Source organism: Trematomus bernacchii, unplaced genomic scaffold (assembly GCF_902827165.1).
Source record: "Trematomus bernacchii unplaced genomic scaffold, fTreBer1.1, whole genome shotgun sequence".
Taxonomy (NCBI): domain Eukaryota; kingdom Metazoa; phylum Chordata; class Actinopteri; order Perciformes; family Nototheniidae; genus Trematomus; species Trematomus bernacchii.
In genome coordinates this window covers 4,943,740-4,957,593 of record NW_022987720.1, presented here as the reverse complement: position 1 = coordinate 4,957,593, position 13,854 = coordinate 4,943,740, and the positions used below count along the sequence as shown (strand labels likewise).

Genomic DNA, 13,854 nt, shown 5'->3' with positions numbered 1-13,854 from the left:
ACCAAAAGCAGTGAAGAAGACTCCGCAGCAGCCCCGCAGCAATGTTGCCATGGCTACCCTTCTGTTTACGCCCCGCCGTGGATTTAGCAACATGTAGTTCATGTAATTCTCCATGTCCACTTGTTGCTGATGGTTGTGGTAGAGGAGCTGTATATTTTTGCACTAATATCTGTAGCATGGTCAGTAGCAGTAGCACTAGCAGTAGCTACTGACAGGAGGAGGAGCATGTCTCCGTGGAGAGGACTCGCTCAGAGAGATATTCTCTACAAACACCGGGTGAGATCCTCCTTTGTCAATATAATGGATCAATGCATGAAATCTGACTCTGTTTATTTTGTTTAAGGAGTATATTGGGCGTTAACAATTCTGGTTTGCCTTTTATAATATTATTTCATTCAAGAACCCCTTGTGCGTTTAATTAACACAGCCATGCTACAGCAGTGAGCAGGAGAGGTGGGGAGAGACGGGGCTATCGTTATTTTTTCAGGAAATATTCGTATAGAGGTGATTACACGGACTCGGTTGACCCCCCAGAGCGTTTCGTTTGCAAATCTATCCACCTTGGGACCCGTTATCGTTTGTGGGGTCAGTTTCTATCGGCCTCGTGTAAATAATAGGGCTATACGCACGCGAAACTATGCAGATACAAGCAGTGTTCTCCTCGTGTAAACGGCGCCTTAGTCAAGTCAACTTTACTTGAATTTCCTCCGAAATGATGCTTATAGTTGAAAGTGCATTACTATGATTGTCTTCTGTTGTCCTTTCATATATTTGTGCTGCAGAGAATACCATACTGTACGGAAAATACATTTTACTGTGCTTGGTTCTGAGTCTGAAATGAACCATCTTTCTATGCAATGATACCTTTTTTTATTTACCTATTATGTAATAGGTCTCAAAATGTCAAAAAAAGACCATATGGTTAGAGACTAAGTTTCAGCCTGGGTCGTATAGATGACGTGAGAAGAGAACCTTGGACAGACTGAATTAGATAAATAAAGCAGTAGACGGATAATAAGACTCACATATGTGTATATTTAGGAGAAAGAACTAGAGAAGACAAAAATAAATGCAAACCAAAAGACTCAGTGACCCCACAGAGTCACACACCTGTTAGCTGCCATTTTAGCCCAACAGATGATACCAGGTTTTCCTCCTCTACCTCCATCTGTGCATCACTAACCCCTTAACCCACAGTCTCTATACCTCCCACAATTTGTCTGTTTTTCATCACCCCCGTCCCTTCATCTGTGCGGCTGCTACACTTGAACAGCAAACGGAGCCAAACAACAACAACAGCCTGCATTGGTCGCAGGAAAGACCCCCCAGGACACGATCATAATCAGGCCACACTGGCCAGCGTATGACCCCACGGTCCTGGCTCTCGAGCTGGGTTGAAATAACAAATCCACCCCCTTTGCTGACCCTCCTGTCATGAATCTCTAAATATCTCTGAGCCCCGATAAGCATCTGAGCTCCAGAGTCATATGTGAGAAAAGAAGATGACTGGTGAGAGAGGGTGTCTGGAATGCACACAAACGCTTTAAACATGGCTTTAATTAGTGAGATATTTAAACCAGACTGTTGTTTCTGGATTTAGGCTTCAAATTACTTTTCGATTATTGCTCTACTAATGTCTATACATTCTGAGTTTTGGCACAGAATCAACATGAGGGGTCAAATGCGTCACTTTAACTCTGAGCTATCCAAATAGTCTGAAGAAAAGTTTCCAAACTCAGGTATTTTTGGACATTTGGTGCATGTGATCGAGGAGAACCACAGCATGAGGTGAAATCAAGTTCAAAATACAATTACAAAACCTGAGCATGAGAGGAATTGGGGGCGCATGATCTTAATCTATTATTTATTAGCACAGACAATGAAGTCTTGCAATGCTGCATACTTTCCTGGAATTGTTGCAACATTTGTTAAATTTAAGTCAATAAACAAACGTTCAGAGCTGCTTTTGTTCTCTCGGATTAATGTAATTACTGAATAGAAAACAGACGTATCACAGAAACACGGTTAATAGAATAAAAAAAACACATTACAAACACCAGCCTAAACATACATAAGCAAAGTATTCACACAGATGTGTCATTCAACGACATAAAGACGGCTGCTTTCAGATGACAAAATGTTGTCAAAATAATGCAAACAGGGTGACATTTTGTCTATTTTAAACCGCCTTCATTAGCAATGTCAATCTGAACAGGGGAGCCTGACAAGTTGGACGTTTTACAACAGCTGTTTTTTACAAGCTTTACTATACTGGTGGGCTATATTAAATAGAAAAAACATGCACAAAGTAGCTTGGACAAACATATAATTGGTTGAACCCGTTAAGTTAAAGCTGCATTAACTGATGTTTCGACTAGTTTGGGACATTTAAAAAAACGTGCAGACACAAAATTGCAATGTTAGCAGACAGTATATAAGTCTATTTTAAAGCACACTGAGTTTCAATGTAATAAAATGCACTGTTTAGATAAAGCTGCCCTGCCACATGTTGTTGGGTACCATTGGACTTTTAACACAGTAAAAGAGAAACATGTGAAAGAAATGAGCTTTATATAGAGGTCAGTTTTCTTGCCACAACACAACCCTTTAGTGTTTTCTGATCGGTTCATTACTTTAATTTCATCTGCTGAGTGGAGCAAGAACAGTATGTGTTTTAGTCCTCTAACGCAATTACATGATCTAAAAAAAAGAGTAGGATTGGCTTAATCAAAAACAAGCACATGTTAAGTCATGGCTTCTTGTTGTCTCAATACATCATGCAGATGTTTGAGAGCTGCACTGTATGTTAGTAATTATGCTGAGATAGCAGTGGGCATCATAAGACACCACTTACAGAGTCAATGGCACAGTATTCTGAGTTAAAGGTCCCCTATTATACTCTTTTTCAACAATACATTATAGGTCTAAGATATAAACAAAACATGTCTCTGAAGTGTTTGGCTCAGTTGTTGGAGGAAGTGACATGTTTTGCGTTTTTGGAAATCTGCCTCCCTTAGTTAGTGCTGTAGCGGTTGGTCTGGTCCATAGCACTATGTCAATCAAATGTCTTTATCTTAATTAAAACTATTTAAATATTAGGAGGAAAAGTATTCAAGGTAAAGGCTCTATATTATAATGTTTTTAGTATTTTGATGCATTTGCATATAAACAGCACTTTCTGGTTGAATCTGGTTAAGTGGAGCTAATTTAAACAAGTTTTTAATATACCGTCTGGTAGTTCATTTTTCTTTGTCCAGTGGCGAGCCGTCAGGGCCCTCTAGGCCCTCTGTGAGGGCCTAAGATATTCCAAAAAATAATATTTAAAAACATTAAAAAAAAATATATTTTTTTTAAATATATATTTTTTTAATATTATTTTTGTTATATTTTTCATTAGTTTTACCGAAAAAAAACTTGATTTAATAAAATAACATTTCCAAAGAAATAAATCCTTCGAATCTGCCTGTTCAGTCTCTGTTGAATGTGAGAAGCTCGTCTGGCCCTCTCTGCGATTCACAGAGGGCCCGCTATAGTAACTGAACGAGAGAGTAATGTCAAATGACAGTACAATTGACCAATCATATCTTCCCTCTAAATGGGTGGGTTTTATTATCGCGGACTTTATGACGAGTTCCGCCCGCTGTGAAACTTTTCTTGTTTCCATAGCAACAACAACTTCCTGTCAACAGCGTGAACTCGCCTTCAAAATAAAAGCATGCCAAATTACACTTAAGACATACAACTGCAATGAAAGTAACAAACACAATGCAATATCATTTTCAATGTCAAAGAACACAAATTGGGTTCCCAGGTGTTGTTTTGTGTGGTAGAGGGTCGCTGTCATTGATGCGTTTTGCACCCTGGGCCGTTGTTTTGATATTCCGCTGAAGTATACACTGTGACGTAATAACGTCTTTTTTTCGAAGGAAGGGGTGGGGGTCAGAGGGCCTAGGTATAAAGCTCACGGCTCGCCACTGTCTTTGTCACACAGCGTCATATTCTGTATCTCTCATTACTTCATATGATTATTAGCTGGCAGACAAATGTAGATTAGAACAAATTGTTTCCTCCAATGCGTTGAAGAAGATGTATGAATGAAATTGAAAACTGTGTATACAGGCTTTACCACTGCTGTTTTTTTTTTTATCAGGTCAATGAGTTTTACTGTTCTGATATACAAGTCTTGTGTTCGGTCATTACGGTAAATCTCAGCTGTAGAGATAAGAGCGGCTACACCGTCCTGCAGCTGCACACAGGCGATGATTCACAGTTTGTCCTTCAAAAGCTCCCACTCCCACCAGCACTGTAGACACACAGGTACAAAACTCACACACATGCACACACACATATGCATACACACACCTTTTCCACTGTGCTGGCTGAAGCAGTTAGTGCTGCATCAGGACCAAAGCTGATGAAAAATGGATGTTCCAAAAATAGCAACAGAAGGAAGCAAGAGAGAAGAATGAGTTCACATATGAGAGGACGAGCATACCTCTTACATAAACGTAAATAAAAAACGTAATGCAAAGCTGAAAACGGAGAAGGAGAAGGCTATATAGCTGAATGTTTTCCTTCCCAGTGTCCTCTAGGGTCCAGAAAATAATAACTGTTCTTTTTCAGTGTCAGTAACACGTCATAAAACCTGTCTCGTAGATATCAAATGTCTTAAACCCGGGTAAAAAAGTTGCAATTTAATACACTTCATCCCGCGTCTGGATTTTGAATACTTGCAAATAAGAGTAGGCCGTACTCCAGTCAAATGCGCAGTTTGATAACGGCCTGTCTCCTGCACCGGCAGTATATTCAAGCCAGTTGAACAACTACACTGTATACTTGAAACTGGTTATATCTGCTTTGCATGAGCAATGTGGGATCATGAAAGAGTCATTTGTTTCAGAAAGTGTAAGGAGTGATGCCATGCAAAAACCCAGCAGATTTTCACTCTTGTTTTTACAGAGTGAAGAGAAAAGAACTAACAGGTGCTTCATACGATAAAAAAAAGATGAATCATGGGACTAAAATAGAAGAGGGCGTTAGAAAGTCCAGGCAAGATGGAGGAGCTCGTGATGTAATGGAGGTAAGAGTTATTTTGAGCAGTGTCGCAGTGAGGAGCCAGCACAGACTTAGATAAAAGAGGACATCTGTGCTTAAATTCAGAACATGCAAAAAGACACAAGACTCTTCATCAGTTCTAATTTACAGACATTGCTTCAGGGAGAGAATATATAAAAGTCTTGAATCTGAAAAACCTTCTGTTTCATAGCCAGGAGGATGGGGCAGAGAGGGGTAGCTAATTTCTATATTATTACGAGAAGTCATTATGAGACACAAAGTAATTATGCTGATCAGATTGTGTGCATGATCACAATCTCTATAATGCAAGGAGACATTTCCTTGTTTATTATTCGGTTCTGAGAGCCTTCAAACCTCCTTTGCCTTTGCAGGAAGACACACCAAACTGAAGCAGGTGAAGCCATAAAGAAAGGCAGTGCATTGAGGATGTGGCAGAATCTCCCGATCATAATGATGGATTAGGACGGAGCAGCGGTAAACGTCCCTGTTGGGTCGGGAACAGGCCTCCCATATTCAATAACAAATCTTTACTGCAGGACAATGCTTCCAGGGAGGAAATCCCCTCCTGACACCTCCACCATCAACACCGGAGGGGGGCCCTTGCACAGGATGGTCATGCGTGTTTGTGCAACGCGGAAGTTAATCTTACCGGTAACTTCTAAATTGAATTAAAAGCAAACTTTCCAATTTGTGTTAACGCAATTCCGGACAAATCTTCAATTTAACCGGGGACCAACAACAAACACGTCACTATGTGAAACAGTCTTGCTTTCTTTAATCTCTAAGGAAATATACGAAATAAAAACATACTTGAGATTTGTTGTTCTCTAAATCATTTCAACACCCCTCAGATGTATGTTGCTAACATGACCCACAGGTTGGGACCTTCTGCCCTAAATCACAGGGTGAGGATGAAATATGGCAATTTATGGTCTCACTGCATACAAAATGGATGTCATGTGGAGTCATGGGTTAAAATAACATTTTTGGGACTTTTGAGACATCAAAGTGGAAAATAATTAGATTTGGACAGCATTCTCTGATGCGGTTGTACAAACTGACAACAACAACCAGGTTTCAAAGCAAAACAGCAACATGTATATGTAGTAAATATATTAAAGGTCATGGTTTTTAGTGTGGTCAGTCTTCTCTTTTTTATTATTTGTGAGAAGAATAAAAAAAACAACTGCAGTTTTGAAAGATAATGGGTAACAGCAGAAACACTTATCTGGGAACCGCTCAGAGACACAGTAAACACAACAAACAAGATCCTCTAAGATTATGTAACATTTTGATGTTGTTGCCATTTGGGGATTTTATATTGCCATGTGAACTCATTATTAGATCCAAGTATTGGAGTGAAGTCTAATTTGTAGGGGCAAAGAGGGGAGAGGAACAAAGGATTTCCTTTTTTTCACATCCTCAAACCCACGTCTGTTTTTTACTGGCGGTGAATCTGAGAGATGGGAGATAGGAAGCAGCATTAGAGGGATTAATTCACAAAAAAAACTATTTCCTGTTACTCTTCAAAAGGACAAGAAATTTGATTTGATTTTGCAGACAAAAATAATCATCATGGGAAGTTCATTATCCGATGTCTATAATAGTTTATTATAGACTTTTATTTTTTGACGATAACAAATGCTTATATGCGGATATTTTGTCCCATCATTTTCTCTTCCCTTATAACAACTCCTCAATAAACAAACTTTAAGGTTAATGTAATTTTTGTTCTTTATGTACAAAACATGGTATAAATGTAGTCAAGATTCCACCGACTCAGCGGAAGTTGAGCAGAGTTTTTTTTTGTTTTGTTCCCATACCTCCACCTTTAACACACACATTCAAAAACACTACTGCCTATCCTGATGCTTTTGTTTTGTCCCTGGGCCCATTTTCAACCCAACTTCTGTCATCAGGGTCCTTTTAAAATCAGGCAGGAGGGAGGACTGGGGGAACAATCGGCTGATTCATCTCTTCATGTCACTCTGGCAGGTTCCTCTCTCACTCTCTCTCTCTCATTCTTTTTTCCCTCTCTCTGGGCTCTACACCTCTTCCCCTGCCCACCCAAAACGCTGCTCCCCCCGCTCCCCTGTTGGTTCCTTCCTCTTGTTTTGGGCCGGTGCACACAGGGGCCCCCGGCTTGTCCCCGTCCCGGGCCATCCTCAATGGATTCTCTGTTTGACCCCTCCCGCCTCTCTCTCTCTCTCTCTGTGCTTGACAGGATAATCAAAGCCACAGCAGCATCTGATCAGCTGCGGCTCATTATCCAGGAACGCACCAGTCTTAATCAGCACACATGACATTACATAACATGCTGTGGGATCATTGGAGTCATGTGATGCATGTCTCATGTTCAGGTGGATATTTGTGCTGTGTGTTTGCTCATTTGTGGAGGTAATGGAAAGCAATGATCCTTACTATTCTGCACAGTTTTCATATTCAGTTTCTATCATATTCTGTTTCTATTATATTCTATTTTATTTTATTTACTTGTACTATTTTATCTGTTTTATTGTGTTGCACTGTTGGAGGAGCCTGTGACCTAAGATTTCCATTGTCATAACTACACTGTAGCTATGCACACATGACAATAAAAGCCTTGAAACTTGAAACCTACCGTAGTTTCATAACACAGTGTCCAGTTGCAGGTAATAATAATGGTCCCTAATAGACTTCTTTAGCAAGTTTTGTCTTAAGGTGTTTAGGGTGCTATGGATGGGAAATCACGTTTTTAATTGAATGATATAAATCTTTGGAGAGGACAACATAATCCCAACTAAATGCATGCAACAAAATCTTCTTTAAACGTAGAGAAAACCGTGAAATCTGTTTATATACAAACTAATAAAACTCATATTATTGAAACTCATTCAGAAATCTAAACCTGATAACATAAGCTGATTAAGGCCAAATTGGCATAATCATATCATGATGTATTTAGTCATGCAGGACATTATAGCTATAGAGACAATATTTTGGGGATGAAAGCAACCTTTCTCAAATATTTAGATGACCTAAAACATTTTTTTGTAGCAATATAACAATGTTTTGTGGGACAAGGTCACAACATAACAACCTGAATAGACCAACCTGTAGTATGATCTTAATGTGATTATTGTGATAACACTTGTGAGGTTGACGGAGAAAGAAAGGTATGAGGAAGCAGGTCAGTGGTCAAGAGAGACGGAGACATTGCTAAATTCCTCTGAGGAGTGAGGGGAATATTTATTGACTGTCTATCAAGCAGGAAGTGTCCATCCGCTTCAACACAGCACACACTGTCACCAGACACCCCTCCCCCTTCCATAAAACACACCATCTATAATTTATAAACCATTTGTCACATATCAATGTCTACATTTACCTTTTAATGCGACAATGATCGCAAAATCTGTTTTCATCTTAAATATAAGTGTATCATTTACAGAGAGAACATGGCACAGTTTAATCTGCATTTGTCTGTTCCCCTTCTCTTTCTCAGTACGCAATCTGCAGAAAGTGCCCCCTACGAGTGATTGGTTATTGCATAAGTAAATATAAGATGGTTAATTATTTATTAAAAGGGTCACAAGCCAATGGTTTAATCTCTGGTGAGTTTAATTATGAAGGAGTAGATGGTCTCTGCATGGATGTGCAATCATTGTGTTTACTGGCTAGGAGAACCGGCATATTTCTCATATTTCTACAAATTAAGCAAATTAATTAAATGTACCCGAGAAATCCCCGAGCGTTTGTGTCAACAACCGTTTTTTATTGCTTTAATTAAAAAAAGGAAATTCCAGTATGTGCAACAATAAAATATGACAGTGGCTGTTGTTTAAGCTGGGATCAGCCGAGGACAGCACAGTCATTGTTTAACAACCTCACAATCATTAACAGCTACATGCTACCTGGAGAGACACAGTTTCAGTGGCAGAAACGTGGGTCTAAGCACACAAACTGTATGTATCCATTTTAGCTGAAATCTCAAAGCACGAACTCGCAGATTAAAACATTTAATATCACACATTCCAGCGCCAGTGGTCAAATATGAGAGCAAACACTGCCTCTGCGATTATACCTGCGATAACAGCTCAAAGCTTAACAAAACATACACACAGTGGAGTCAATTCAATAAAAAACCAGCATGCCAGCATGTAAAAACACAAGCAAAATCACATCTTTAAGAAAGAAAAAGGGTGAACAGATGTAGCTTTGATTCAACTCTTGACTGAATGTTAAAAACCCTCTAGGCTTTCTGTCTCACTTTATGTCTCCCTCAGTGTCATTCGACCTTTCTGCTGACCTTTAAGATCAGAGATGAGCCACCAAATCTGACCTGGTGACCTATGGCCCACAAAAAAAGTCAATAAAGCCAATAACTTATATGACGCGTGAACAGAGCAGGTGGCAAGACATGCATAGTCATTAGTATGCTCTTTCCAAACATTCATTCACACAACGCTGAGCAAATGTGCACCAAGGTAACAGTGCAGTCGGCAAGATTGCTCAGATGATCGCAGCTGCACCACAACATGGTGCAGAGCACAGGAAACGAAAGGGCAGATGTACTCTTACAAGTAGGATTTCAGTTGTTGCATCATTCAAAATGAGCATTAAAGAAGTCTATAATCTGGTATTCTTTATAATATCAGTGTCCTGTGATGCTACTGGGACTGGTTGACAGCTGTTTATGGTGTCAGATCACACATATAGGCTGAAAATGTGCCTATTTTAATCTATTATTCATTAATTGTTTGTCAAACTCTGGTGGTATGAGGTCAAAATGCTCAACTTTAATTGATTTTATGTAAATAAATGAGGTTGGGTCTACCGACTGGTAGCAGAGGATGGGACTTAATAAAAATGTCAATATATTATATAGATGAAAGTGGTTATTGTGATGCAATGAGGTTTTACATTATTCATATTTATGGGACTTTTATAATATCAACTTGATATCACACAAGGTATAACATTTTTGTTTATTTGCACACGTTACTTTCATCGTTTTTTATGATTTCAATATGCTTTCTGCAATTTTCATGACTCTTCAACTTAAGCCGAATATAACAATTTTTTTTCTGCCCAGACTTTTTTAATTTTCTTCTTTTTTAATCCTTCAAAACATCGTTAAGATTTCTACCTTGTTTTATACTTCAAAAATGTCCTCTTAACATTTATTTAAAAAGTAAAATATGTCTATATATAAAATATTAAAAAAATATATAAAATATATGTTTTTGATTTAGTGGGGAAAATATTGTTAAACCATAATTATTTGATCAACCAAAACATAAACTATAATGCATGATAAAAGATGTGTTGCCTTCTAACTCAATAATGCTTCTCTGCTCATGTGCTTGGCCCAAAAGCTCCAAAACTATAAAAAATGAAATACAAGACTGTTCATGACTCAGACTGAGCCCAGGTGGCCTTTCTGCACCGGGCTGAGCTGCTTTCGTTTTATTACTGCGGGACTGCAGACAACACGACCCATTACTCAGCAAAAAAAAAACCGCGTCAGGCGCACATGGAGGCTGCAGCACGTTACTGATGCGCAAAGTGGTACACTGCAAATCCGAAGGGAGGGGGGAGGGGAGTGACGACAGGTATGTTTGCAAACAAAGACGTAAACTATACAAAAATAACTTACAACAGATACCAGGAAACAGAAGAAACGCCAGGTAATTTACTTGCCTTTTACATGCTGGTTTGACCACTTTGCACGAAGGTTTAGGAAACACTCACAGGGATAAGATTACAAAAATACAAATAAAAGCCTTAGTTTGCGCTCTACCTTGCTATCGGTGACGCTGCTCCTTTCCTGGAGCACAGACCCCTCCGCACTGAGCTCCCCGCCGGAGGCTGAGGCTGAAGCTGGGGCATCCTCCTGGCTCTTCCCGTCCCGCTGCACTGAACTCTCTGCTCCCATGGCGCACAATTACAAGAAGGTGAACTTAGGTCTCAAAAAAACAAACAGCAGCCCTCCAAGATGGCACGACTGTGTTACAGCAAGCAGCGAGTATCCAAAGCGTCCAAATGACGAGCTCTACAGTGCAGCTCCGCCCCGGGGTGGCCTTGATCTGGAGAGATGTGAAGTGTGAGGAACAGCTAACTCTGTCAGGACGCCCGCACCTCCTCCTCCTCCCCTCAGTATCACATGGCACGCCTTGCAGCATCAGAGACGGTGCTGATGGAGGACAGAGTGAGAGAAGAGGAAGGCGGTTCATAAAGAAAATGAAACCTGTAACGCCTGAAGCATCGTGTATTCGCGATAACAGGAATAATATGTATCTTGAGGGATTCAACTGAGCTGTTATGCAGTGAATACAGTGAGTGGAGGAAGAAAGCCTGCACATTTTAGAGGGATCCCCTGCAAAGATAAAAACATGTAATGCCAGATTGGAGTAATAAAAGGCATTGCACGTGAGAGACATGCTCTGTGTATTAAAAGAGTATAAAATACAAGTCATTATATGGGATTTGGTAGCAGGGTATCCAGGTAAAAGTCCTGCAGTTGGGCAGGTATAACTTATTTTGAGTGTTTGCATATATGAGACTTGTACTGGGAATCAGATGATGTTTGTATGTATTCTTAGCAGAATAAAGTTTTTTTGAACAAAATAATAAGCTGCAAAAATGTCTAAAGATGGCCTTGCAGTGCATTGAATAATTAGTTTGTCATTAGACCACAGGACACAGGTAAAACAATAAGGATATTTCATACAAAATGATTACCATAGATCAAGACTTGTATCAAGCCTTTTTTATTCAAAATAAAATCACATTAAACCAATTTCTTAGCCTAATAAAATGTTATTCAATTATGGTAAATCTACTTTTATATTCATTTTTGATCACTTCCATCATCCCCTTTCCACGCAACACACAGACTCAAACATTGTTGTTGGTATATAGCTGTGGTGTCTCTGCTGCTCATGTGGAGATGATGTTTAGGTTTAGTTAATTGCACGGTGAGCCACGTACCATTTTGTTTGGAATTTTAAAAACGCACAAATTACAACCTCAGTGTTCAAAGCCAAGTTCACACAGGCCCATACTCTGAGGGTCTCTGCAGACAAACACACTGAGACAACACTAACAAACATGATATCACATTATAGGAGGTGGTAATGTTGTAAATGTGTGCATTGACCTGAAAGTCACTATAAAAACATTGTTTACATATGTTGGGGGATAAAAGGTTATCTTGAGTCAGACTTAAATCATAATTCATCGTTATGGCCTATTATGCACTCTCAGAATCAGGTGTATTGCCAAGTTTTCTTTCACATGCAAGGAATTTGCTACAGTGGGGTGGTGCACAACATTAACATAGATAAATAAAAGCAAGTATTACAAAAATCAAGAAACATAAGCTAGTAATAAATAACATAACAATAATAAATATATATATAGTAAGATATGTCAGCTTTTTAATGAAAGAACTCTGCAGTTGATCTCAATCTCAATCTGTATTTATAGCACATTTAAAACAACCTCAGTTGACCAAAGTGCTCTACAGGGAACAAATATGAAATAACACAATAGGAGTAAAATAATAAAACAATAATTAAAAACAAGATAAAAAGCACAATAACTAGAAACATATAAAAACACATACAAATATCAAAATGTTATGTTCAACTAGTATTAAAAGCCAGTGCAAAGAGGTGAGTTTATAGTTGGTAGTACAGATATAAACTTCCAAAGAAGTGCATTGATGTGACACATTCGTCACTCACTGGCCACTGTTTGTATACAAATGTTGAAAAGTAATGTTATGTGCAGTTCACAAAAATGACGATTTGACATAGGCCTATAACTCTTTGACTGCCTGAGGACTTGATGCCATGTTGTGATCTGGACAGAGTTGATTTAGCTAGCCTACTTGAGACTTAATTACAAAAGACTTTACTTGACTCGTCTTGAAAAAATAAATATTCTTGAATTTTTGTTTACGACCAGGTAAAACCGCGGAAACTAAAACATTAGCAGGACAGTGTCACACATTTTACACATCAGTGCGTTTACCGTTACAGGTGTTAGGGAGTGGATAATGTGGGAAACCTAGAGTAAAGTCTTTGTGACTCCAGAGAGAGCTGTATATGCCTACTAAATCTGATACATAGTAACGTGAGGTGGGTTTAAAGATAACACGTTTTAACAACTTAAAACAGCCTCACAAAAAGGCTGAGGTTTAAAGTTTAAAAAGCAGCAAGTTTACCAGTTTGTGCCCCACTCCTCTTCCAAGGCGCGATTAGCTTGCTAGCATAGCTTCCTAGAGGCGAAGTCCCTCCCTTTCCGGTGGACCGCCATGGGACCTTATTTTGGAAAAATTATGTATCGAAGTCAATGGTGAGAGAAAAGTTATCTTTCGATCCCGTTTGAATTGTGCCACGAATTACACATATGATGTTTGTCAATTTAAAAGATAATTTTACAAGTCAAAAAAATAAAAATATGTCGTAAAACTGTGAAGTAACACTTTTTTTGTGTGAAACCGCTCAATGAACTACATCTCCCGTCTCGCACCACACACCAAGACGGCCGTCACGTTGGCACATTTCACTTCTTTCTTTCAGAATGAGGTGAAAATCACTACAAGTCTGGGCATGTTGAGAGCTGTACATACACAAAAGGGGAGTTAGTCGGTTCCGTAAGAGCCAGCATGCGGGACCGGGATTCTGGGATTTGTAGTCTTTCTAGTTGCCTATTTTTCATTTTCACTTCAGAAACACTTTTTGTTATATTCCATGGAATGCTCTTAACATCCCGATAGCAATGAATACA

General features: G+C 39.1%; 1 protein-coding gene across 1 annotated transcript in view; it reads right to left on the bottom strand.

Moving 5' to 3' along the window:
* akap12b (A kinase (PRKA) anchor protein 12b) overlaps positions 1–11,211 on the bottom strand; it is a 41,404-nt gene extending 30,193 nt beyond the window's left edge. Inside the window, exon 1 of the mRNA XM_034142470.1 lies at positions 10,859–11,211. Coding sequence (XP_033998361.1) covers positions 10,859–10,993 — 135 coding nt within the window. The 5' untranslated portion in view covers positions 10,994–11,211. The remainder of the gene's footprint in view (positions 1–10,858) is intronic.
* Positions 11,212–13,854: the final 2,643 nt, after the last annotated feature.